The sequence below is a fragment of the Podarcis bocagei genome (assembly GCF_964188305.1).
Source record: "Podarcis bocagei genome assembly, chromosome: 1".
In the NCBI taxonomy this organism is placed as follows: domain Eukaryota; kingdom Metazoa; phylum Chordata; class Lepidosauria; order Squamata; family Lacertidae; genus Podarcis; species Podarcis bocagei.
In genome coordinates, this window is record NC_138125.1 from 71,214,272 (window position 1) to 71,238,753 (window position 24,482).

Here is a 24,482-nt window from a genome sequence, read left to right on the forward strand (position 1 = left end):
GGCACTTGTGCTCTGCCAGTTTGCTCTGCCAGTTTGCTATGACATCTATTCATTCACAGGTGAATTTAAAGTGGCAGAGGACTGGCTTGAAACTCTGATTTTCCCTACCTCTGAATGTTCTCTGTTTAATGTGGGGCTAATTGTGTTTATTGCTAAATATTTTGATTGTTATGTTTTTAATGGGCTTATTTCATGCTTACTATCAACTTTGCTTTTAATGTTTAATGAAATTGTTTTATTGTTTTTTATAATTAATTTTTTATATACTTATAAATGACTTAGAACAGCTCAGTGATCTAGAACAGACAGTTATGCAAGAAGAGTAATGGGGCATTATTATTAGTGCAAGTCCAAATTTTATTTCCGAAATGTAGCTAACAGGTATAAAAAGAATTAAGTGATCCTGATCTTGGACCTACATCCAGCAGATATTATAATTAAGATTTTCACTAGTTGTGATCAAAGTGCATTTTTAAATTATTATAGTTAGATTTTTATTTGTAAAGCTGAAATATTATTAAAAGTTTTTTATACATCTGAGGAATCAACTTTCACTGAGTTTTATTCAGGAATAAATACTTCTGAATATTTCATTGTAACCAGTTGTTGATTTGTGATTGGGATTTACCTGAGTTTTAAACAATGACAAGTGGGAAAGAAAATTATTTTGTTCTAAAACACACAAAATAAATGTGCCAGAACAAATTCACATCTGGTTGGTGGATTTATTTCATGGACAGATTCCAAATTCATTGTCAAGATTAGTGTAAGCATTTATGGGTTTTCAGGATTTTGACTGGAATTTGAAATATTGTCTGCTGAAGCATTGGACAAATCGGTGTCTCAAAGGTCTTTTATGTACTAAATTTGGAGGGGATTTTGAATGTGTCCTAAGCTTTTGAATGTGTTCTAATCTCAAAGTATGTCATATTTTGAGGCTTGTGTTTTGGGATTTCAGATTGCATTCCCAGAATACTGAAATGTGCACACACAATTCTTTGAAGGTCCTCTTTCTTTTTTAAGAGACTGTGAAGTGTGTTGAGATTTTTTTCCTATGAAAAGTACGACTATACTTTGTGTCAGTAGTATAATCTTAAAGTATGTCAAGTGTGTGTGTGTGTGTGTGTGTGTGTGAGAGAGAGAGAGAGAGAGAGAGAGAGAGAGAATGCCAGCAGCTGGGAACAGCATGGCCATGGATAAACTCAAAACACCACTGGTAGATGTGCTAGTTGCAGCCCCCTCCAAGTCTGCAGTTTTTACTTCTGTTATAAACAGCCTCTGCAGAGATATGTGATAAGCTTGTAGAAGTTGCTGTCTACAAGACTTCTGCAGCCTCCTTGACTACTATTCAGGATCCAACAGCAACTCTCTTTTTGCCAGAGCTGTCATTTGTAAGCAAAAGTTACTCTACAGGGGGCAAAGGGGAGGGAACCAAGGATAAGTTGTACAACATTGTCCCTGTTTCACGTTCATGTAGACATATTACATCTTATCAACTTTATTTTCTTGCAAATTCAGCCTGTCCATAATAACATGTCAAGTCCAACTGATTTTCAGTGGTTGGGTTAATCAGGTACTTACATTTCTGATAATGGAACCAGTGGAACTCTAAAAGTTCTTGCATTGGGCATGATTTACCGTATTTTTCGCTCTATAACACGCACCTGACCATAACACGCACATCGTTTTTAGAGGAGGAAAACAAGGGGAAAAATATTCTGAATGAAACAGTGGACGTATCATTTTTGTGCTTCATGCTGTGGCCACAGACATGTGATCTGATGGTGAATTTGGGGTGACCCAATGCAAAAATCCTGAGGATCCCTGTGGATCCATGCTTTGTAACCACGTTTTTGCACCATTGCAGCCCCAGGCAACAGTGGGTGCGTGATTTTTTTGGGGGGGGACAGGCTGTAGTCATGGACATGCTATGTGCTCTGATGGTGAATTTTGGCTGACCCAATGCAAAGATCCTGAGGATCCCTGTGGATCCATGCTTTGTAACCACGTTTTTGCACCATTGCAGCCCCAGGCAACAGTGGGTGCGTGATTTTTTTTGGGGGGGACAGGCTGTAGTCATGGACATGCTATGTGCTCTGATGGTGAATTTTGGCTGACCCAATGCAAAGATCCTGAGGATCCCTGTGGATCCATGCTTTGTAACCACGTTTTTGCACCATTGCAGCCCCAGGCAACAGTGGGTGCGTGATTTTTTTGGGGGGGCAGGCTGTAGCCATGGGCATGCTGTGTGCTCTGATGGTGAATTTGGGGTGACCCAATGCAAAGATCCTGAGGATCCATGCTTTGTAACCACATTTTAAGTGGGGAGGGAAGGAAAAACACAGAAGGCTAAGAATGCAGGAGAGGGCTATAACGTGAGGAAAGGAAGGCAAAAGTTTCCCCCCACCCACCCACACAAGCCAGCCAGCGTGCGCTCTCTCTCTCTCCCCCTCTTTAAATGGAAGAAAGCATATTTGAATGCTGTGTGTCTCCAAAAACAAAAAGCAGGAAGTCAAATCAGAATTTTAAGCCGAACCTGTAGTCTCTCTTCCCTTCACAAACATTGTTCCTCCGGAGCAGGGGCAGGATAGAAGGACGGACGCTCTGCTTTCCCTCTCTACTTGCCTGGAGGGGAGGGGCTTTCCCTGCTCTTTGTTCGGACGCTCTGCTTTCCCTCTCTACTTGCCTGGAGGGGAGGGGCTTTCCCTGCTCTTTGTTCGGACGCTCTGCTTTCCCTCTCTACTTGCCTGGAGGGGAGGGGCTTTCCCTGCTCTTTGTTCGGACGCTCTGCTTTCCCTCTCTACTTGCCTGGAGGGGAGGGGCTTTCCCTGCTCTTTGTTCCGTTTGAGCAAACACAGCAAGGAAACAGAGAGGGCGGGCAGTAAGACCCTGAGGCAGAATGCAGGAAAGCTGCCACTTGCTCTCTTCAGGCTTCCCTTCTCCCTGAAGCGCGGTTTGATTTTTGCCTCATTTTTCGGCTCCAGGGACCACACATTCGCTCCATAACACGCACAGACATTTCCCCTTCCTTTTTAGGAGAAAAAATCTGCGTGTTATAGAGCGAAAAATACGGTAGCTAAAATTACTTGAAATGCAATCTCAAACCAAGTTATGACCAGGAGAAAGCTATGTATGTTTGGGTGACAATCTTTGAAGCAGTTATGGAACTATTATTTAATATTTGCCAGTGGTAGACTTTGGGCTCTCAAATTTCAGCAGCGCCCTGTGTGTCACTGAAATTAGGCACCCTGCCACCTTTCATGCTCCATTCTATAGCATTATTGTGGTGCCCCCTTGCAGTACAGTACTCAGTATGGCCAAACTGGTTGTGCTACCTTAAACCGCCCCTGTGTTTGCTTTCCATACTCATGAATGATCCATAAAAGTGGAGTTTGTAAGGATAAACTTTGAAGAATTGGAAGTTCTTATTATGCTGTTGTAGTGCTAGTCCAGCAGAGGATGTTGTCTTGTCATTGAACTGTCCTGGAAATAGTTACTGAACAGCAGTCTATAAATTTATTAAATAAATAAAGCCACATTTCAGACAGCTCCACCTACTTCTGGCAGCAGAGCCTGTCCCTTGTGGAATCAGTTGATGCGTTTGGGCTACAGCAAGTATAGTACAGGCTTCATGTATGGAATTCCCTGGCAGCTTGCTTGTCTAGAGGGAGCTGTAGAGTTTAAGGATTTTTTTTTTTTTAAAGTTGCTGGAGCTGAACCCGACAGCTAAGAGGAATTTGTTTTATTTTTTACTTAGAAAGACGTTAAAGCTTTAAAATGGTCTTGTTTTTAACGTTCTGGATTGTTCAACCCGAATAAGTAACTGGCATGTTTTCCCCAAATGTCAACATCTCTGGTTTCTGTAGGAACTTATGTGTTGTCAACACTTTTTGTTACAAAACATCTGTGTACCAGGAATCCTAAGGCGAAGTTCAAGTGTGATGTCTACTTTTGACTCCAGTGACTGAAAAAGCCTTAATTACTGCAGGATTGATAGCGTTGCTGCAGAGAATGGCATCCCTGCTACATGCTGTTGTTAGGTGTGGCACATTATAAGAATTTATTTTTGGATGGTCAAATCAGTTTAGGGAATTGGATTCATCTGTCTTTATTTTACAAGGATTTGCTGAACGAAGAAGAGAGAGAAATGTTAGTGTGGAAACTTACTTTTGTGCTAGAGATGCAGTCATATGCCTCTTCTCTTCTTTTTTGAGTGCTCTCTAAGTGCTAGTTCAGGCCCTGCGGGATTTGACCTCTTTCCACAGGGCCTCCAAGACGGAGCTGTTCCGCCAGGCCTTTGGTCCAGGCCCAGTCTGACCCCTTTCTTTCTATGGGACCCTGTATGTAAGTGGCCTCCTTGGCTCTTTCTTTCGGCCCATATGAGACCAGCACGAGTGGCTGGGTCTGGTGAACTTTTAATTCCTTACCTCTACGGTTATGATCTCCTTGGCTGCTGCATTTCTGGATCCAGATGTTTCAGGAAATTTGAAATATCTAAAGGGCTGTCACATGGAAGATGGAGCAAACTTGTTTTCTCCTACCCTGGAAGATAGGACCAAAACCAATGGCTTCAAATTACAAGAAAGGAGATCCAACTAAACATCAAAAGGAACTTTCTGGCGGTAAAAGCCGTTCAACAGTGGAACAGACTCCCTCAGAAGGTGTTGGACTCTCCTTCCTTGGGTGTTTTTAAGCAGAGTATGAATGGCCATCTGTCATGGATGCTTTAGTTGAGATTCCTGCATTGCAGGGAGTTGGACTAGATGACCCTTGGGGGTTCCTTACAATTCTACAATTTTATGCTTCTGTGATTTATGAACAGAAAATTGAAAGAGAATAGACAAACAGGTTTCAGTCTAAAATTAGTACATAGTGAATACTGAATATAGGTTCAGTAGTCAATGAAATAATGTATTTCAAAATGTTTGAGTGTCCAGTTGGAGTCAAGGTGATTGTTTAGTGTTACCATGGATAGAGATTTTAGTCATCCACGTTTTTAAATCTTGCAATTTGACCTTGATGTGTCCACAAGCAGTTTATATTATCTTGTGAACCTCCCTGAGATCTTTTGATGAAGGGTGAATTGTTGTTGTTGTTACAAAAAGACAGTAACCAATTAAAAATAGAAACAGAAAAATTAAATCCACTAAAAACAGTAGAGAAGATCAGAAGCTCAATGAATGAAAACCAAGTGGGGAACTATAATAGGACAGGTGGTGAGGTGATGGTGTTTAAGCTGCACGCTAGACCATTTTTGCTACAAATGGAAATATCAGGAAATTGTATAGACATACAATATCAATGGGAATAGGAATGGAATTCCACGTATCTGCCAAGCACAATGAAATAAGTTGATTAATATATATTGGGCTGCATCACAAACTACAAAATTAATGGTAAATGTCTGCATTTCCATAGATGTATGGTGTGAGAATGCTGTGCAACTTTAAAAAAAATACTACAGTGGTGCCTCACAAGACAAAATTAATCCGTTCCGCGAGTCTCTTTGTCTTGCGGTTTTTTCGTCTTGCAAAGCACGGCTATTAGCGGCTTAGCGGCTATTAGCGGCTATTAACGGCTTAGCGGCCATTAACAGCTATTAACGGCTTAGCGGCTTTAAGAAAAAGGAAACAAACTCGCAAGAACTTGCAAGACGTTTCGTCTTGCGAAGCAAGCCCATAGGGAAATTCGTCTTGCGGAACGACTCAAAAAACGGAAAACTCTTTCGTCTTGTGCATTTTTCGTCTTGCAAGGCATTCGCCTTGCAAGGTACCACTGTATATGCTATGTCTGTGTAGAAAAGGAGAAGTAATTCTACCTGCATTTTTGCTGCTCATGCCATAAGCCAGGTAGGAATTTGGCATCATTTTGTTTTGGCTTGGTGTATGTTTTTATAAGTGGAGGGGGGCAGGAAATAATCTTTATACAATGCTTTCTGTCAAGATGATGTAGTCAAACATGTAATATCATTTTGGCAAAAGCTTTCTTACTTATGCCAAGATGCTGAAATAAAATCTCTTTTTTTACTTCATGTAGTTCTGAACCATGAGTATTAGTGTCAAATGGAAGCTCATGTAAAGTTTTGCCAGCATGAGACTCAGTTCTGGTATGTGTAGTTATTTGGTGCACTTCTTCAAAACTGCTGTGAAAGCTCAGTTGTTGAGTTCATACACTTTGCAGCCAAAATATTGTTCCAAATGTCCTGCTCAGTGTACTTATTTAAATGTTGATTAATTAGGTAACCCCCTCAAAAATCTATTAAGTAGGAATCATAGGTAATAAAAAGCTTTCTCCCAATAGATATTTGTGTCACTACTTTTATCTCTTTAATCATTATAGATACTGTGGAAACAGAGTTACAGATATTCGACTGTGTTTTGTTCCATTACATACTTGGTTGCACCTCATCAAAGAGATGGTTTAGAAGGTGGTGAGATGGTGTTATAAAACATTATAAATGACAGTGTTGAAAACAAAACACTTTTGTCTACTGAAAACAGAGGCAGTTTATTCAGGCACTAAAGCAGGATATATCCTACAGGAGTGCCAGTTGCTATACCTAATACTGCTGCCAATATGATGCTAAATTTGCAAAAGGCCAATAATCTTACGTTCATCCTTAGAGCAACTATGTAAGATAAGTCAGTATTCCTATTTATAGGTGTGAAAATTGAATTGAAAATGGTGGCTTACTCAAAGTCAGGCAGCATGTGGATGTGGGACTTATTTCCATTGGTGAGAACCAAAATATAGCAAAATATATCACTCAAGATTTAGCTAGTGGGGAAGGGCCAGAACCTGCCAGTTCATATGAAGGTGGCCAACTCTATGTGACTCGGGCTCCCACCTTCCCAGTGGCAATAGCCTTAATTGGTTCTTCAGTTGGTGCTGCCCTTAACACAGCAAGATTAAAATAATAAACAGAGGTTCTCTGTAGAAAGGAGCAGGCAAGGGTTATTATTAGGGGTTGGCAGCCATTTTGGACTAGTGGGCACATTTCAAATGTTCAGAGTTCTGGGAGCACCAGTCACAAAATCGCTGCCATGGTGGGTATGAGGCAGATAACAAAAGGACTGCTATGGGGAGCGAGGCATAACACAAAATTAGACAACCACCCCAACAACCTTAGCTGACTCCCCAAGATAAGCATATGTCCTGCTTGTCCTGATTTTGGAGATCACCAAGGAACTTTCCTCAGTACCTGGAAAAATATACAAGGGAGCCAGACCACTTTCATTTAACAGAAATAGCTTAGAAGGTATCTGCACATTTTACCCCTTTCTTTATAGGAGACTTAGTTTAAATAAATAAATAAATCAAAATTCAGAGACTATGGCATCTGCCCAGAGGCACCACTGGAAGCCCCCACTGGGTGTGGGTTGGCTGCCTCTGGGCTTTATAATCCCGTAAGCCTTTTTGGATTTGAAGCTACTGTAGTGCTTACTGGAGAATAGGCAAGGTAAGAAAAACAAAGACTTACTTAACTGCTGCTCTCCAACAGAGCAGGGTACAATCCCATGTGCCAGGACAGTCCAACTTTTCATACCAAGTGGGCTGCAAGAGTACTTTGACACAGAACCTGTGGGCCGCACACTGCCTTGTTGTGCAGGAGAGGGGAAGGAAGTGAAAGGGCCCTCCATCATTTGTGCTGACTTCCCAAAGCTGACTAAGTGAGGACTGGGCTTTGAGAAGGAGGCACAGGACTCTGGCAGATGGAAAAGATGGAAAAGCACTAACTAGACTTTGGGAAGGAGTGGGAAGGATTCTAGAACTCGGTCACAGCCCTCACACCTCCTTCCCAAAGCCAAGCACTTTGCTTATTCAGCTTTGAGAAGGCAGCACAAGGGCCGACCAAGCTGGGAGGGGGGCATTCAAATGCTATCAAGGGCTGCCCAAAAGGCATTGAGCGTCACATGTTGGACCACCCTGTCCTTTATCTTCACCTTCACTCTCCAGCTTTCTTGGCCTTCTAGCTTTTCTCTTTGCTTGCTTGCTTGCCTGCTGAAAGTAGTATCTACTGCCCAGCAGTCTTTCTTCTGATCCTCATCTATAAAACTAACAAAACATGTTTTAATGGCCTTTCTTCCTCACATCCATTTTGCTTGACTGCCCACTGCATTCTTTTCAGACTGCTGTTGTTGATTTGTCATGTGAGCAGACACATGGTGTGTGTGTGTGTGTGTGTGTGTGTGTGTGTGTGTGTGTGTGTGTGTGTTACTCTTGAGTACAGTCTGAGGAAGGTTTGAAGGCAAGCAGGAATGTAGCAATTGGTAGAGCTCTAGCAGAACTTCTTTAAACAACATTCTGCAGGCATTATTCTACTAATGCACAGGTGTGTCCCAGCATCGGAACCCTTTACCTTCTCATGTTTTCCATATATGTCTGTCTCTCTGCCCGATGGACCACACTGACTTTTGTTCAGTGCAATTAAGGTCTTTATATGTGCATGTTCTCCATTATAGGTACATCTGCAAACAGTCTTGTGAAAAAATGTGATGCAAATTGAATGAATAGGTAAATTATTGTGGTCTTTTGTGTAAATATTACCAACATAAAGCCTTACCAACTGAGTCTGCAAGTTTGAGCTGGCAGAAGGAAGTAAATATTGAAACAATGGCTTCTGGCATTAGGAGAAATGAAAAGTATTTAATGTGAAGAACAGCAGATCAAAATTCCTCCACAAGATAGTAATGTGGAATTATTGGTATATCACACTTTAAGGTCTTCTGTTCATTGCTTTTGTTACACTTCACCTCATTTTAATCAATGCAAAATTCCCCCCCCCCATAAAAGTGTTTATATACCACACACTAACATAAAATAGCAAGGCTGTTCACATCATAGAACAATATAATAAAACAATACCAAATATTCAGAAGAATGACTGGTTCATCTAAAAAAGAAAAGAACTGAATAGGCTTGTCAGCATAAAAAAGTCTCCAAGAGACTTGGTATTACCCTAATGTTTGACATACTTTGTGGATAGTCATTTTGCTTGTTTATTAAAACAGATTAATACAGGGGATACGGACCTGTGGCCCTCCAAATGTTGATGAAGTAAAACACTAATCTTTCCTGACCATTGGCCCACCTCTCTGGGACTGATGGGAATTGCAATCTAACAATATATGTAAAGCCACAGGTTCTCCATCTCTTGCTTAATACTTAAAGCCAATGTCTAGAGAGATAAACAGCAGCATTTGGCATTCAGTTACTAACATAAAAACTGCACATGTTACCCATCGAAGATATACATGTCAAAGGAAGACAGAAGTTCATAACACAGATCAGTACTGGGCAGGAGTCTTTTGGTTCTCGTAACGCTCCTCTACATATTAGGCAGTGTATTTTCCAGATTCTCAGTGAAATCTGTTTTTTATCCTCTGCAAGTTAGCTTGCAGAGTTATTTTCAGTTATTAAAATGTCATAGGATTTAGGACAACCTATGTTTCCTGGTACAAAAATCTTTAACTAATTTAACTGCAACTTGCACAGAATAAGCCAAATCTCTTTGTCTAATTGTTTGTTTTCAGGCTTTTAGAATCATTCATTTTAATAACATTGCTTTTGTTTCTGGATAGATGATTTTGTTTAAGATTATCACAATAGGTCCTTAGGCCATTTAACTCCTTAGAATGGCTTGGTATACAGTCCTGTACCAGAATGAAACAAATGTATTGCCTTGCAGTAATTACTCTGAAAACTTGACTGACAAAACTACAATAATAGGATACCTACTGGTGACAGCACATATGATCATAGCCACCTTTGGGAAAGATCTTAAAGGAGCTAATTTAACATCTTGGTAAAAGAGGGAATGGCACTTACTGAAAAACTAGCATATAAATTAAGGCTGGCAAGATGAATTAAACAAGAATGATACTTTTGTGGGAGAATTTGGAACTTTATTACTTCCACAAACACATCAGAAAACAGAAGACATGCCTCTAAGGTGTATGTTAATTTCATTATAATTAGTGTGATTTTTGTTGACATTTCATGGGGATTACGCTTACACAGCGTAAACAAGGGTGTCGCAGATGTTGAAGGAGTTTCTGTTTATTGTTATTCTGCGATGTTTGTCCATATCGCAGGATGTGTTCTTCCAGGTATGCTACCAAAAATACACATTTTTATTTTCAAAAACAAACAAGCAGATTTACTATCTCATTGTTTTTATGCCTAGAAACATATGGATGGGACCTCTTCACCATAGCAATACTTTTGGACTGAGATTAGCTGAGGTGCAGAGAATTGATTGTCCAGAGAAATTCAAATGGATGATGGAAGGATGAATGGGACAGGAAAGAATGTGGCGTTGAGTATTTTTGGAGGGGTGGGGAAGAGTTAAACTTGCTTGACTTTTTGGTTGGTAGGGATAACCCTTAATTTCCATAATAGGCCAGCCTCTACTGACTTTAATCAGAGAGTAGGAGAAAATGAGTATTTATTTAGGGGACCCTCAGCAGCACAGGGTCCTATATATGCATATTGCCCTTCTCTACATAGCCACCATTACAACCACCTGTGTGTTGATTGAAGTGGCGAACTGGACCAGGGTTTCTCTTTAAGTGTTTCCATTTAGGGTGGCATATATCGGGAAGCTGAAGAGGAATGGGTAGCACAAGTGATAATTATAAATAATAATTTTAAAAAAACAATTATTCCAGCACTGGTCTCCTTTGCATAAATACTCGTGCATATATTTAATATTAGTTTCAGGTGCACTGGTTTACCCAAACAAGCCAGGCTGTAAGCTGTTAAATTTTACATTTAGACCACTATTTTATGACTCAACACTCCAGTATTCTGGGCATCGGTTTTGACTTGTCTTAGAAAATGATAATGAATTTCTCACAGTATTCCAGCATGATGTTAAATCTGCCAGTCTGTTGAAAAATGTGATGGAGATTGCATAAATAAGTGTGCTCCTTTTTTGTTTCTCCAAATCTCACATTACAGTCAAGAATAGTTACACATTGGAAAACGAAAAAGCAGTAAATGTTAACAGGCCATTTCTTCATAGCTCGAGAACAGAATACCATGAAATCAAGCAACTAAATTACTTGTCAATTAGTTGTAGCTCACTAAATGCACAGAGAAAAGAGAGTAAAGTACATGTTTTCTTGTTTCTATAATCCAGATTACTAGAAGGCATAATAATCTGTCTTTAATTATGCATACTCATTGTGCTAAAGAATGCCTTAGGTTGCCTTTTGTATAATATACCAATACTACATTACGAAGCTTGCCATAGTTCAAGTTGCAAGGGGACTTGTAACTGGAAGAAAGTGAGAAGATTATGATAAGCTTCCCATATAAGGCATTTACACACTGGAGAAGATTATCTCCACTCCTTTTACTTCACTGTTCTTCCATAGATGTTTCATGAGTGAAGAGTATGACTAATTATAGAAGATGATAAATTCATTGAAAATAGTATTCTAAGCATAGAGATCTACATGTATTGACCACATCAGCCATTTCCCCCCTCTAGTTGTAAACATAGGATGGAACACTCAGCTATTCCCAAGTGCCAACATTTTGAGGCTAAAAATTATTAGGATGTAATTTCCGTGTGCTGCGCTGGTGCCGGCTCGCCAGAGCAGCTTCGTCACGCTGGCCACGTGACCCGGAAGTGTCTCCGGACAGCGCTGGCCCCTGGCCTCTTAAGTGAGATGGGCGCACAACCCTAGAGTCGGACACGACTGGCCTTCGGGCAGGGGTACCTTTACCTTTACCTTTCTTATTTCTTACATGCTCCTCAGTTACAAATTATTGGTGTTTGAGGAGACACTTTGAAGTTACTTTGCAGGTTGTTGAATCTGAAGTATGATGATCTTAGCTTTTTGTTTGTTATCGATTCTGAGCTTTGAGTGTTTGTATCTAGCATTCTCTTCTCTTCTGAAACTACTTGAGTGAGTTCTTAATTTGAGGAGTAGAGAAATAAATGAAAGTCATGATGTCATTTTTTGATACTATTCGCCTGAAACACAAAATTATGCTTCCTGGGTGAGGCTAGCATATGGAACTTAGCCAGTGAAGGGCTGAACTCAATGAGATAAAAGGATGATGCCCAGTAGGTGAGCTCAACCACAGCCTATAAAAGAGTATTCAGATAATTTCTCTCCTCTCTTCTATTGCTGACTGTTCTGGCCTCATTGGCAGCTGTAGCACACTGACCTCTCTTTTTCCAAAGTAGTTGTGCTAATAATTATCTCAGTAGACAAGCTTGAGTGAGTGGAACAGATTAACCCCATCTGGCTACTTCAGGCTTCCTCAACCTTGGCCCTCCAGCTGTTTTTGGCCTACAACTCCTATGATCCCTAGCTAGCAGGACTAGTGATCAGGGATGCTGGGAACTGTAGTCTCAAAACATCTGGAAGGCCGAGGTTAAGGAAGCCTGGGCTAGCTAGTCTACTACAGTTCATTCAGATATTTCCCCAAAACCCATTTTTTCTGTAAACCCTTTGGCTTACTGCAAGTGCTATGAGCCATTGAGCCTGGTAAGAAGACCCATCCACTTTGAACTGTATTTAATCCTATAACTGTGGCCTTTTGGATCAGAATGAGTAATGAAGATTATTTTTGCAGCAATTTGTTTTTGAAATATTGGATACTTTGTTTATTGTGAGCCACTTTGGGCACATATTTTACTGTGAAAAAGCAACACAATAGCATTCTCCTCATGCAGATCCCTTCCCAAATCCCAACTGTACTGTATTCTTAATTTGTCTATCTGGATTTTGGCTTCAGATAAAGCTAGTCTGTCTGTATTGTTTGTAATTGTATATATATACCATACTGCAGGCATCCTTTACATCTTCAGTATGACGATAGATTATTTCAGTATTGGTATTTTTTCTTGGCAGTCTCAAATACAAATTGCTTCGATATAATTGATAAGAAAACATTCAGTATCAGTCTGGCACCCACACAATGTAACTTTATTCCCTTCCCTTTCCTCTGTCTCAGATGATATCTGAAACAGAATATTTTTATGCTTCAGGGAATAGTTTATAACTTTTAGGGATAAATCAAATTGACCCATAGAGAAATATATGTCATCTATCTTCTTTACTGGAACTTATAACTCTATAATGCATTAGGCGGAATATAACTACATTACTAATATGCTGCATGTACAAGTATACAATAACATGTTATGTAATAACTTAAATAATATTTCATTGTCAACAATCTGGCAACTGCTGGCTTTTTAAAATAAATTGTGGAAAAAGAAAGCTGTGCTTTTATATACACAATAGGATAGTTTTTGATATGTATGAAACAAAATATCTGTCATAGCCATTGTGTTTGATCAAACCATACTGAACATTTTGAAAGAGCTGATTAATGCATGAGCAGAAAGTTCTGGATTGTTAAGTATATCCAAGTTGGTATATCATTTCACAAGTATTAACTGTTCTCACAACATGGCTTCCATGTATGACCTTAATGTCATTTTATGATAGTTCCTGAAGGCACTTCGAAAACATTAAATATATTCAAAGAATAATTCCTTTTGCTGCCATACATTATAAAACTTCAATCACAATCTTGCTCAGCCCATACATTATAAAACTTCAATCACAATCTTGCTCAGCCCAGCCCACTAAATTTATATACAGAATTTCTGCTTTAGCATAGTTTAATCTAAATGCTTAAAGTAGGTAACACTGTAGAATAAAATATATTATTATTATATATGTGAAACTGACAACCATATATAAAGCACAAGTATCAATCCTACATTTGTTTTTAGCTAACCACCAAAAGCCATTTTAAATTCAAAGGTCTTACAATATTTCCAGATGGCTCCTGGGTATGCACTTTTGGCAAATCTCCAGAAGAAAGAATATCCATGAATGTAGGGCAACCACCAGGAATACATAGATGCTTGATGTACTAATTTGGAGATTTGGTCACTAGGATTGGCTGGTTCACAAGCTTTGTTAGTAAATTGACAACTTTAAATTAAAATCCATCCTTAGCTGAAACATTTATTTACCATGGACAACCCCATTCTAAGATTATTCTGCTGTACCTTTTTAAACGCAACCCTTGTTCCTAGTCTGTTGTCAGGGACAGACTGGGCACTGAGTAGTGGTGGCTGGATACTGGTGAGTGGCCATTGGGAGAAGGTGTGTTGGAAGAAGTGATCATTGATCTGGGGGAGCCTGTAACAGCCAGGAGACGAGTCAGGAGAAGCTGCAGGACTGGAGAGTGAAGAACAGGTTCAGGAGGAGAGAGAGAGAGGTCAGGCTGGTGGAGAATCAAGGGCTTCCCTACCTCCTCCTCCTGTCCCCATCTCTCCTGTTCCATTGTCTCAAAAAAGCAACAACAACCAGAAGAGGGTTGAAGTGGGAGGAGCAGAAACTCCAGAGTCTTTGCCTGCTTGTTTACAGCTCGGGTGGAGGGCGATACATGAACCAAGTTGGGGGGCTTGGACCTCTCTGTTGCTGCAACTGCCTCATCGGGTGCGCATCTAGGAGTAGCTGACAGATGTAGGACTGATGGACATACCATTCCCTAACCTTTGACAACAAAGAGTCAATTCCTCACTCTTGACATTCCTTTCCTGAGCTCCTGACATCTATTGAGAACTCTCCCACTACTTTCTACACTCAGTGTCCTTCCGTTCTAGCTCCATGCCACAGCAACTGCTTTTGTGCAACTTGCCTTCTCTTATGCTCAACAACCCCACCCTGACTTCATGCACATTCAGGATTCTGATGCGGCACTACAAATCTTACATTTTTATTATACAGTAAGCTGAGTCATGACAATGAGTGACATCACCACCTCACAGCCTCCGAAAAACTTATGACATAGAACTTATTAAATAATTTATACCTCATTTTAAATTAGTCCCATGGGTCTCTTGAGATAGCTTCACTAGAGGAACAGAAACATTAATGCTTGTCTTTACAAAATATACATAAATATGCACTCATTTTAGGAATTGCGGCCAACTCTTATCTGTTCAGTTAATACACAATTGAGTGCCTTGAGTAAGGTAAGTTATTGAAACATATTGTGTTGAATATTCCCAACAGATGATAAAAAGATCCTCCTTTAATATTTAAATACCTTTTTCAGTAGCCTTCCACAATCACTGAGAAATTCATTCTTTGACCTAGACAAAGCAGATTGTTTATCACAGTGATTTAATTCTGTATTATTTTAGTTTTGTTTTTTGAAATATGGATTATAAAATAATCCAGAGAGATATTTGAAGTTCATTGAACAAGGGAGTCTCCTAAAGGTTTATGGAGGAAATAAGGTTTGACTTCTTTTTTTGTAAAGACAAAAATCTCATAAAGCAGTGATTAAAATACCTACTGGCTTAACAAATTAAATGTTACAAATACACTGTTACCACCACTTCTTGGGACCTGTTGTGAGGAACCAAATTAGATCTTGTTATGCAAGTGTCATGTTATCTGGATTAGTCTGCACAGATCCTTATGCTGAATAATCTCTGATTTTGAGTCAAATATGTAATAGAATGGAAAATAGTGTTAGAAAGCTGTTTGGATATGTTAATGGGCTTCTGTACAAAATAAGCTATTTATATATTTTTCGTTAGATGAAATTAGCCTCATTGTTGAAATACTGATTGGAATCTGATTAGTACAAAAATAGCACTGAATTCCAGTTTCCATTAATTAGCAGCATTTCTGCTACTTGTGTTCTGTGATTTATTCTATTTTGCAGCCTGATACTTTGTAGTCTTGAATACAGAAACTTTAATTTAGATGTTGCAAAGTAAGGTACAGTACAATAGTTTTTGTTTTCTTTAGCCCAGAGTTACCGCAAAAGTCTGGCACCAGGTTTGGATTCTGGAGAGCAGACCCTGAGGAACTCAAGATGTGTGTGTGTAGTTCTAGGCAAATAATAGAGTAGCCAAAAAGCACCACTCTTTCTATTGGTGAGACATTGATTTCTGAAGAGCAACACTACAGCTGAAAATTCTGGGTATTACAAGAAATGCCACAAATTCAAATTCAAAACTTTATTAGCAAAGCCAACAGGCCACAGCTGTACAAGAGTTAAAAGTGAGAATAGGGATAAAAGGAAGAAAAGAACAGGCAAAAGGAGGTCCGTCGGGTGAACAGGTCTGTCACTCAGATGGTGGCCCTCAATTTCGCAGCTCTCTCGATGTACCTCGCGACCTTCTCTGTTATCTGACTATCCGTATCAGATAATAGAAAATACAGTGTAATGTCTGGTGAACGGCCGGGGTTGGAGAGAATGAGTGGAGTAATAATCTCATTCCTTAGGTCTTTATAAAGGGGGCAAGTAAGAAGGACGTGGGACACTGTTTCCGTGTTACCATCTCCACATGGGCAGAGTCGTTTTTCAAATGGAGTCTTTTGGTAACGACCTTCGAGTACAGCAGAGGGAAGAACATCCCATCTAGCCAATGTAAAGGCACGTCTGTATTTTGGGATGGTTAGTTTAGACAAATATGAAGCTGGAGAATCAAAATGAGAAGGGGGAAAATAGGTATACCATGGGCACAGTTTCTTTACGATAGTCAGGTTGTTTTGTCGTTCAATGTCTTTCAGGCGCTGGCCTATTAGACTCTTTGCTTTAATGAGGCCCATTGATAGTAGGGACTGTGAGTGCAGACCGCATGTAAGGAGTTTTTGCTGCACAGTTTTAAACCACTTGCTTTTGTGAGGGTCTTGCATTACTAGCGGCAGTAGACCAGGAGGATTCAGATTAAGACGAAGCCAATAATTAAATGTTCTCTGCCAGGTCCGAGTTTCCACAGATGGAAGGCAGGCCTCGAGTCGTAATGCTGCGTTTGGAACACAGGAGGGGACACCGAGTATCTGTCTTAGAAATTTGGACTGGACAGTTTCGAGACTGGAGCAATGGATCCCCGTCCAGATTTGCGCCCCGTACAGTAACTGCGCCAGAGGTTTTGCTTGAAATACTTCAAGGGCTGCTGGGATGTATCTGCCCCCCTTCGTATAGAAGAAGCGGGACAGCATCTTGATGCTTTGAGCAGCTTTTTCTTTGGCACATTTTTGATGGACATCCCAGGACCCGGTCGACTGGAAAACGATACCCAGATATTTGAAGGCTTTGACTTGTTCAATTGTCTGGTTATCCATCCTCCAGCTGTACTGTCTGTGTTTCCTTGCAAAAACCATGATTTTGGTTTTCTGATAGTTTATTGCAAGTTGCTCTCTTCTACAGTATGCTGAGAATTCACCTATGAGCCTATTTAAACCTATTCTTGTTCGAGATAGGAGTATCGCATCGTCAGCGTACAAAAGCACAGTTTTGGAAGTGTTTGTGTGTATAATTTAGATGAGTTATTTCTGCAGCTGTCAATATTGTAAGAACAAAATATGCCATACTAGAAATATTTCCAAGTGTTCCGAGTTTGTGAACTGTCAAGTAGATCTGCAATAAAATAAAATAAAAAACACTGTTCATTATAAGTATTTGTATTTATCATAGTTTTACAGATTATAAATGATTATTTTTAATCAATGTAGTTGGCCTGTGGGTTAAAACTATACTTGTGCTTTCTTTGATCATAGTTTTGTCAGCCTGGAGGATGGCATCTGTCCAGAGAGAGGAAGCAGCCTACGTTCTTTGTGGTGGTGCTCACAGATATAAACTCTGAACGGCATTATTGCTCTTGCCTGACTTTCTATGAAGCAGAGATCAATCTTCAGGTAAATATCTTATTGAATCATTCACACAGCGCATGCACACAAACCTAGGAACTCATTCCTACAAGTTCTTCAGTCACATATCCAGCACTTGATGTACCTCACTCATGCACATTTCATCTACAGCTTCAGTTGCCTGGCCCATAATAACTGGGGATCTGAATTAAAACAAATGTTTATGCAAACTCAAATATTATTCAATAATTTTGGTGTACTTAACTGTCTTCCAATTTACATTTGGCTCATTAACCAGTTGAATGGTTTCTCTCTGGAGATTGTGGAAGGAGTCCATGGAGGCTTTTAAGAAGAGGTTGGATGGCCATCTGTCATGGATGCTTTAGCTAAGATTCTTGCATTGCAGGGGGTTGGACTAGATGACCCTTGGGTCCCTTCCAAAGCTATAATTCAATGTTCAACATCTTTCCCTTGAGTCTTAGTAGTAGGATTTAAAGGGATGCTTATTTGAAACCTCTTTGTTTCTTCTTCCCCCTCGCCCCCTAAAAAACTGGTTTCTGTTCAATGTAATTTGTATATTTATAGAAAGCAGTTCAACATGGTATTTTTATTTGCTCTCTTATTTGTGGTTTAACACAGGTTCTTAGTTCTACATTTCAGAATGATTTTAAAAACACATTACTCCCTCTGCTGGATGTCTGTGTATTGGAATAGATTAAAACATAACAATTTTATTTTTATACATGTATTATATAGCATTAACACAATACAGTACAAAGCAATATAGTACAAACCATTATGGGATGATGGTCAATGCTAATATACTGCCATTGATATAGAAATATCAATTGTAAGGGTTTGCGTGTTATTCATGTACACATATTTCCATAATTAGAACATGTACTTTCTTACTGTTTGCATGTTTGTTTAATCAATTATATTTAAAATGCTTAACTCCCACCCCATGTTTAGATCTGTGAATACATTCCTAAAAATAGAAAAGTTAGGTTAGATTTTGGGTGTAACCTTCTTGGCAGTTCCCCTTTAAAACATGTGTATTACTAATTTCTGGACAGTTTAAAATGCTTGCTGAAGTAATTTACCCAAATTGGAAATTTTAAATGATTTCTCTATGACACATTATTTGGAATCCTTTGTAGAGAGAATCTAGGGACCAAGATATCGCAACACTTAATTGTGAAATTTATTATAAATTGTTTGAAACTGCTTCTTTCCAACTTGCTCTTTGGCTAAGGCTAAGGTCATTCCAGTATTGAACATGATAGTGAGCTTCAAGAAGTTAATGGTTGTTGCTAGTTAGCAAAAATTATTAAATGGTTTGGAGTAATATTTTAATAGAGATAAGTGTATGTTTGGTCTGAGTCATTTTCAGCTCTGTTCATCCCTAAGTCCTGTTTCTACAGGAATCTGTGAATTAAAAAAAAATTATGCAAGTTCACATTTATCTATGCATTTTGTACAAAATAGTATTTTTAAATGCATTTTCTCTCAAAATAAGTAATTTCAGATGAATTTTTATGGATGTTGAACCAAGAGCTACATCACTGAAATTGGAAAAAAAGCAAAATCCCAAAAAATAAACATGGTTATTTTACATGAAATATTTTAATGCAACATTTACAGGCAAATGTCTTCCAAAGATGGTGTATATATATAATATAACACACCCACATTAAACACACTTAATTAAAGCTAACTAAATTAAAAGGAAAATGTCCAGCCAACCCAAAACTAAATAATGACAAAGTACATTGGCAACCCCACAGAACAAAGCCTGATTTCAGGCAACAGTCAAGTATTGTTTTTTAAAAAACAGATGTGTTTTTAAAAAAATGTCTTGCAATTGTGTACGGATGATGCTTGATGAACCAGCTCTGCATTCTTGAGACGTGGAAGCACAGCTTAAAAGGCCCAGATAGCTATGTTTTGATCCATAATGCAATTTGTAATAATCTCATATTAGATAATGTCATATTAAAGCTGTCTGATTCTTTCTTTTTCTCTCTCTAATTATTTTGTTACGTCTTTGTAAACTGTGTTTCTGCTTTAAATTTCCATATACTTCAATTCTCAGTGACAAATTAGTCCGCCCCCCCCCCCCCGAAATGGCAGTTCCAAGGAAGGGCTTTGTACCATGCTATTCACCATTACATGACATTGGGCTTCATTTCAGTTTGGGAATTTCAGGAATTGTTGCCTGCAAGGGAGAGGCAAAGCCTACATATGTACTTAACCACATAATCTAAAGAGAACATTAAAATGAAGCACAAACTCTGATAGACTGCAGTGAGATTTACAGAGCAATCCTTTGCATGTTCACAGAAAGTTGGCCGACTCTTATTTATTGGTATTTTCATAATCCCAGGTAAGCATACCCAGGATTATACACTCAAAAATCTAAATGGTTTGGAGACCAATCTTGTACTTAAGTACCCAGAAGCTCCCAGAGCGTGGTCTGAAGGCACAAGAGGCCACTACTTCCCTGAAGCTAAGCATGTTTGAATCTGAATAAGAATCATATTCATAAAGTGAGCCCTATTGAACTCAGTGAGACTTACATCTGTCTAACTATGAATAGAATTTCAATATTATCTTTTTATTACACCAAGAACAGAATGCATGCGTCTAAGCTCTCAAAATTAGATCAGTAGTCACCAGAAGAAGGCAAGCAGGAGCTCACAGAAAACAAAGGCCATGTATGCATGCTCTTCCCTTGTAGGTGGCAAATATCAAAATACATACTGGATTTAAAAGTTGACTACTTCTGTAGTATGCTTTGCTGTTAGTGTGCTGCCACAACTTTCTGCTGCTGTTACTGAGGCTGGAACCTCCTTCTGTTAACAGAACTCTTTCTCCATGAAGAATGAAATGAAAGCTCCTTCCATTCATAGTGTGAAAATATTGGAAACAACCCAATATGACCAAGCCTTCTAATGTAAGAGATGTGAAGTAGCAAAGTTTTACATTAAAACTGAGGCTACTAAGTTCTGGCAGTAGAAGGCAAAACATATAAGGTGTTATTCCCACATATTTTGGTCTGTATAATACACTTCATTGGAAGGTTTGGCTGCTTTCTGTAGTAAAAGACACCTAAAGGAATTTAGCGGCTGATACAAAATGCAAAACCATTGATGCATCACGTGCAATGCTTTTAAAAGCAATTCAAATGAAAATGCTGTATACACAGTTAAATCTTAAATTGTCTGCTTTTGTTTGTTCTTCATGAGTGTGGTTAGAAGTTCTTTTATTCAGATTCCAGAACTAATATTTTAAAATTGTTCTAGAGTTTCTGTGGTCTGGAAGAAGTGCGTGAATTTATTCGGAGCATAACAAAGAGGCTAAGGGTTTATAACTGTTTGTCAGTGGCCCTGAGTTGTTAATGTTAAAGGCATTGCCCTATCTATTTTAGGCTTCTTAAATACTCCTGCATTTTTTAATCATAGGTGCATAGAATATGTCTGATTCTTCTAGGTATGTTGTTGCAATAGTGGGCAGGTGTGTCAGAAGTACCAAACATGGACATAGAGGTTCACAGCAATGTTGGTAAAAAGTAACCAAAAACCATTTCACAGGTTTTCTTGGACATTTTTTAGCATTTTACCCTTGGTAAAACCCTACTCTCCAAATTCCTGTTAATATGGCCTTCTGTAAATGTAGCATACCCTTTAGTTACATGCATTGCCCATAGTCTTGGTGTAAATTAATATCCTGATTAGATTTCAGATTTTCATAAATCTTTTGAATAGCCTTTATAAAAATAACAGATTTTTGACACTACAGACAATTTTTTTCACATTATATCTCATTATATATCTGCTTTTATAATGCAGCTTGTAATAATGTAGCCATACAACTTTTACAAAATTTCAAACTGGCCGCTACGCTTGCCAACAGGGTCACATTAAAGCAGTCTGATTCTTTTCTCTCTCTAATTTATTTTGTTCTATCTTTGTAAACTGTGTTTCAGTAAACTGCTTTACATTTCCATATTGTTATGTGCCTGCGTGGTTGCTCGAGAGCGAACTGGCAAGACTCTCACCGGTCTTTTCCAGGCTTTATTATCTGTACAAAAACATTTACACTGCCGAGCGTCTCATGTCCATGTCTGCTCAATCACTAGCAGAATCTGGGAGTGGGCGGTCCTTAAACTTTCCCCAGCATAACAGTCTTTTGACCCCCATCCTTCTCCTCCCCTCTCTGCGCGTAAGCCGACTGCGCAGAGAGGGCGCTGGCAAAGGGGGACTTGCCTCCCCCCTGCTTTGCTCAGGCTCGGTGTTGCAGCTCTCTCTAGCATCTTCCGATCCCTGCATCCCTTCCCCGCTGGAGGTGGGGCTTCCCTCCTCTCCGGAGGAAGAGCTGCTTTGCACGATCTTCGGAGGTTCCCTGTAACCCAACTGCCCTTCCACCTCTCGCCTCTGAGCTGATGGCAGTTCCCTGACACATATACTTTAATTCTGGTCTACGCAGGGCTGCCCTTGAAGCTGTCCCAGAAACTCCAGCAGGTGCAGAATGCTGCAGCGAGGCTCCTCACGGGGTCTCTGCCATGGGAGCATATTCACCCAGTGCTTTTCAAGCTGCACTGGCTACCAGTGGAGTACAGGGTCAGATTTAAGGTGCTGCTTTTGACCTTTAAAGGCCTTCACGGCCTAGGACCCTCGTACCTGCGGGACCGCCTCTCCCGGTATGCTCCACGGAGAGTCTCAAGATCCATAAATAGCAACACCCTAGTGGTCCCGGGCCCTAAGGAAGTTAGATTGGCTTCAACCAGAGCCAGGGCCTCTTCAGCACTGGCTCCAGCCTGGTGGAACGCTCTGCCTCATGAGACCAGGGCTCTGCAGGATCTGATTTCTTTCCGCAGGGCCTGTAAGACAGAGTTGTTCTGCCTGGCCCTTGGCTTGGAACCAATTTGATTCCCTCCCCGTCTTTCTTTTCTCTTTTTCCTTTCTCCTCCTGTGATGGAGCTGCATTTTAATATTTTAATGTTTCAATATTTTAATGTTGTATTTTTAATCTTGCTTTTAAGTTGTATTCATTCAACTTGTTTTTATTATTGCTTGTTAGCCGCCCTGAGCCCGGCCTTGGCTGGGGAGGGCGGGGTATAAATAAGAATTATTATTATTATTATTATTATTATTATTATTATTATTATTATTATTATTATTATTTCCTAGTGAAAAATTAGTCTCCCCGCATCCTAGAAAAAAGGCATTTCCAAGTAAGGGCTTTATACTATTCTATGCACTATTACATGACCTTGGGCTTGGTTTCAGTTTGGGAATTTCAGGAATTGTTGCCTGCAGGAGAGAAGCAGAGCCTACATGTGTACTTACCCACATACCGTAATCTAAAGAGAACATTAAAATGAAGCATAATCTCAGAGAAATTTCAATTTGTTTAAGGTCAACCAGACCATCCAAATTGGCCAACCAAGTAGGAATTTGAGCTGAAGTGTTTGAGCTGCAAACAAAACACCCATAACAAATGGAGTAAACCAACTTTTTTGGATTCAAAGCAGAAGTTGCTGGGTTTTTTGTTTTGTTTTTTGTCTCTCAGAAAAAAATAGTTTGAAGCAGGATGGACGGTTTTAATGTACATTTGTGGTTGTGGGAACACTTCAGGTTCGTTTATTGAGATTTAAAAAATGGATTAACAAGGTATTTTTAAAATATTTTCATGTGTCTGTGTTTGCTCTAAACATGTGGGAAAGTTCTATTTTGTGTTTGCTCACTTTATGACATAAGTGATTCACATTTGTTTACTGATTGTATGTATCCTAGATTAATTGGATTAAAAGTGTCTGGCTTCCACATGTCTCCTATGTGATGCTCATTGCTTAGGCAGTAGAGAGTCATAATTTTATCATGATTAGCATTTAACTGCTAGGAAGGGATCTCAGAAGTATACGGAGGATGATGATTGGCCAAATGCAAATTATTTTATTTTTTTCAGCAGCAATGAGTTTAACCCAAGTGTAGGTAACAGGATACCCTCCAGATTTCGGACTATGGCTCTCATAATCCCTGAATGTTTGCTTTGCTGGCTAGGCTGAGCAGAATTGTAGTATGAACAACAACATTTGGAAGGCCACAAGTTCCTAAACAGTTTAAATGGATTAAATCAGTTGCCACTAAAGAAGAGCTATGACACATGATTCATGTTACACTGATATATTATTTTGTACTGCACCTTTGAGAACCTCTCTTTCTGTCTTTTAAACTGTTAATTTGTCTTATAAGCAGTTCAGAAACTCATCTGCATTGTTTGAATTCTTTGGTGTTCCATTAATAATTTATACAAATAATGTAAAGCATATATGCTAAACATGTTGTGTGAACACAATTTTTTCAGGAAAATGTATGAGCTCATTAATGTCATAAAAATCAATGGAAATATTTTATGAAATTGCTTCTTCATAAATTGATTGTGGTTGATGTAAATATTTTAAATTTAAATCTGATTTTCTACTCATTTTAGATGTGAGAGGGTTTACTAGCTTTAGCTTGGTTATTCTCTGTTCAAGGTCAGACTGATCCAGAACATGTCTTCTACTGCATTAAGATGAAATATTTGTCAGCCAAGCCTGCACATAGTGTACTAAAGTATGCTCCCCCCATACATTTACTTTAAATACAATCCATTTTACATTAATAGTATACAAAGTTTAAGCACTTAAAATAGATTAGGATATTATTCCAACCTTGTGTTTGCTTCTGCTTGACCTAGTTGTCTTGAATATTTTAATAAGTAGCTCATTAATTTTAAAAAAATTGTTGTTTTCCTTTGCTTGACATGTGAAGACTGTGTCTT

At 39.2% G+C, this 24,482-nt stretch overlaps 1 protein-coding gene across 2 annotated transcripts in view; it reads left to right on the forward strand.

Annotated features, from left to right (window-relative positions):
- Positions 1 to 24,482, forward strand: part of SBF2 (SET binding factor 2) — a 224,057-nt gene that overhangs the window by 70,489 nt on the left and 129,086 nt on the right. For both annotated transcript variants that reach the window (XM_081194537.1, XM_081194538.1), the window contains exon 3: positions 17,565 to 17,702. In XM_081194537.1, the coding sequence (XP_081050663.1) occupies positions 17,565 to 17,702 (138 nt within the window). The remainder of the gene's footprint in view (positions 1 to 17,564; positions 17,703 to 24,482) is intronic.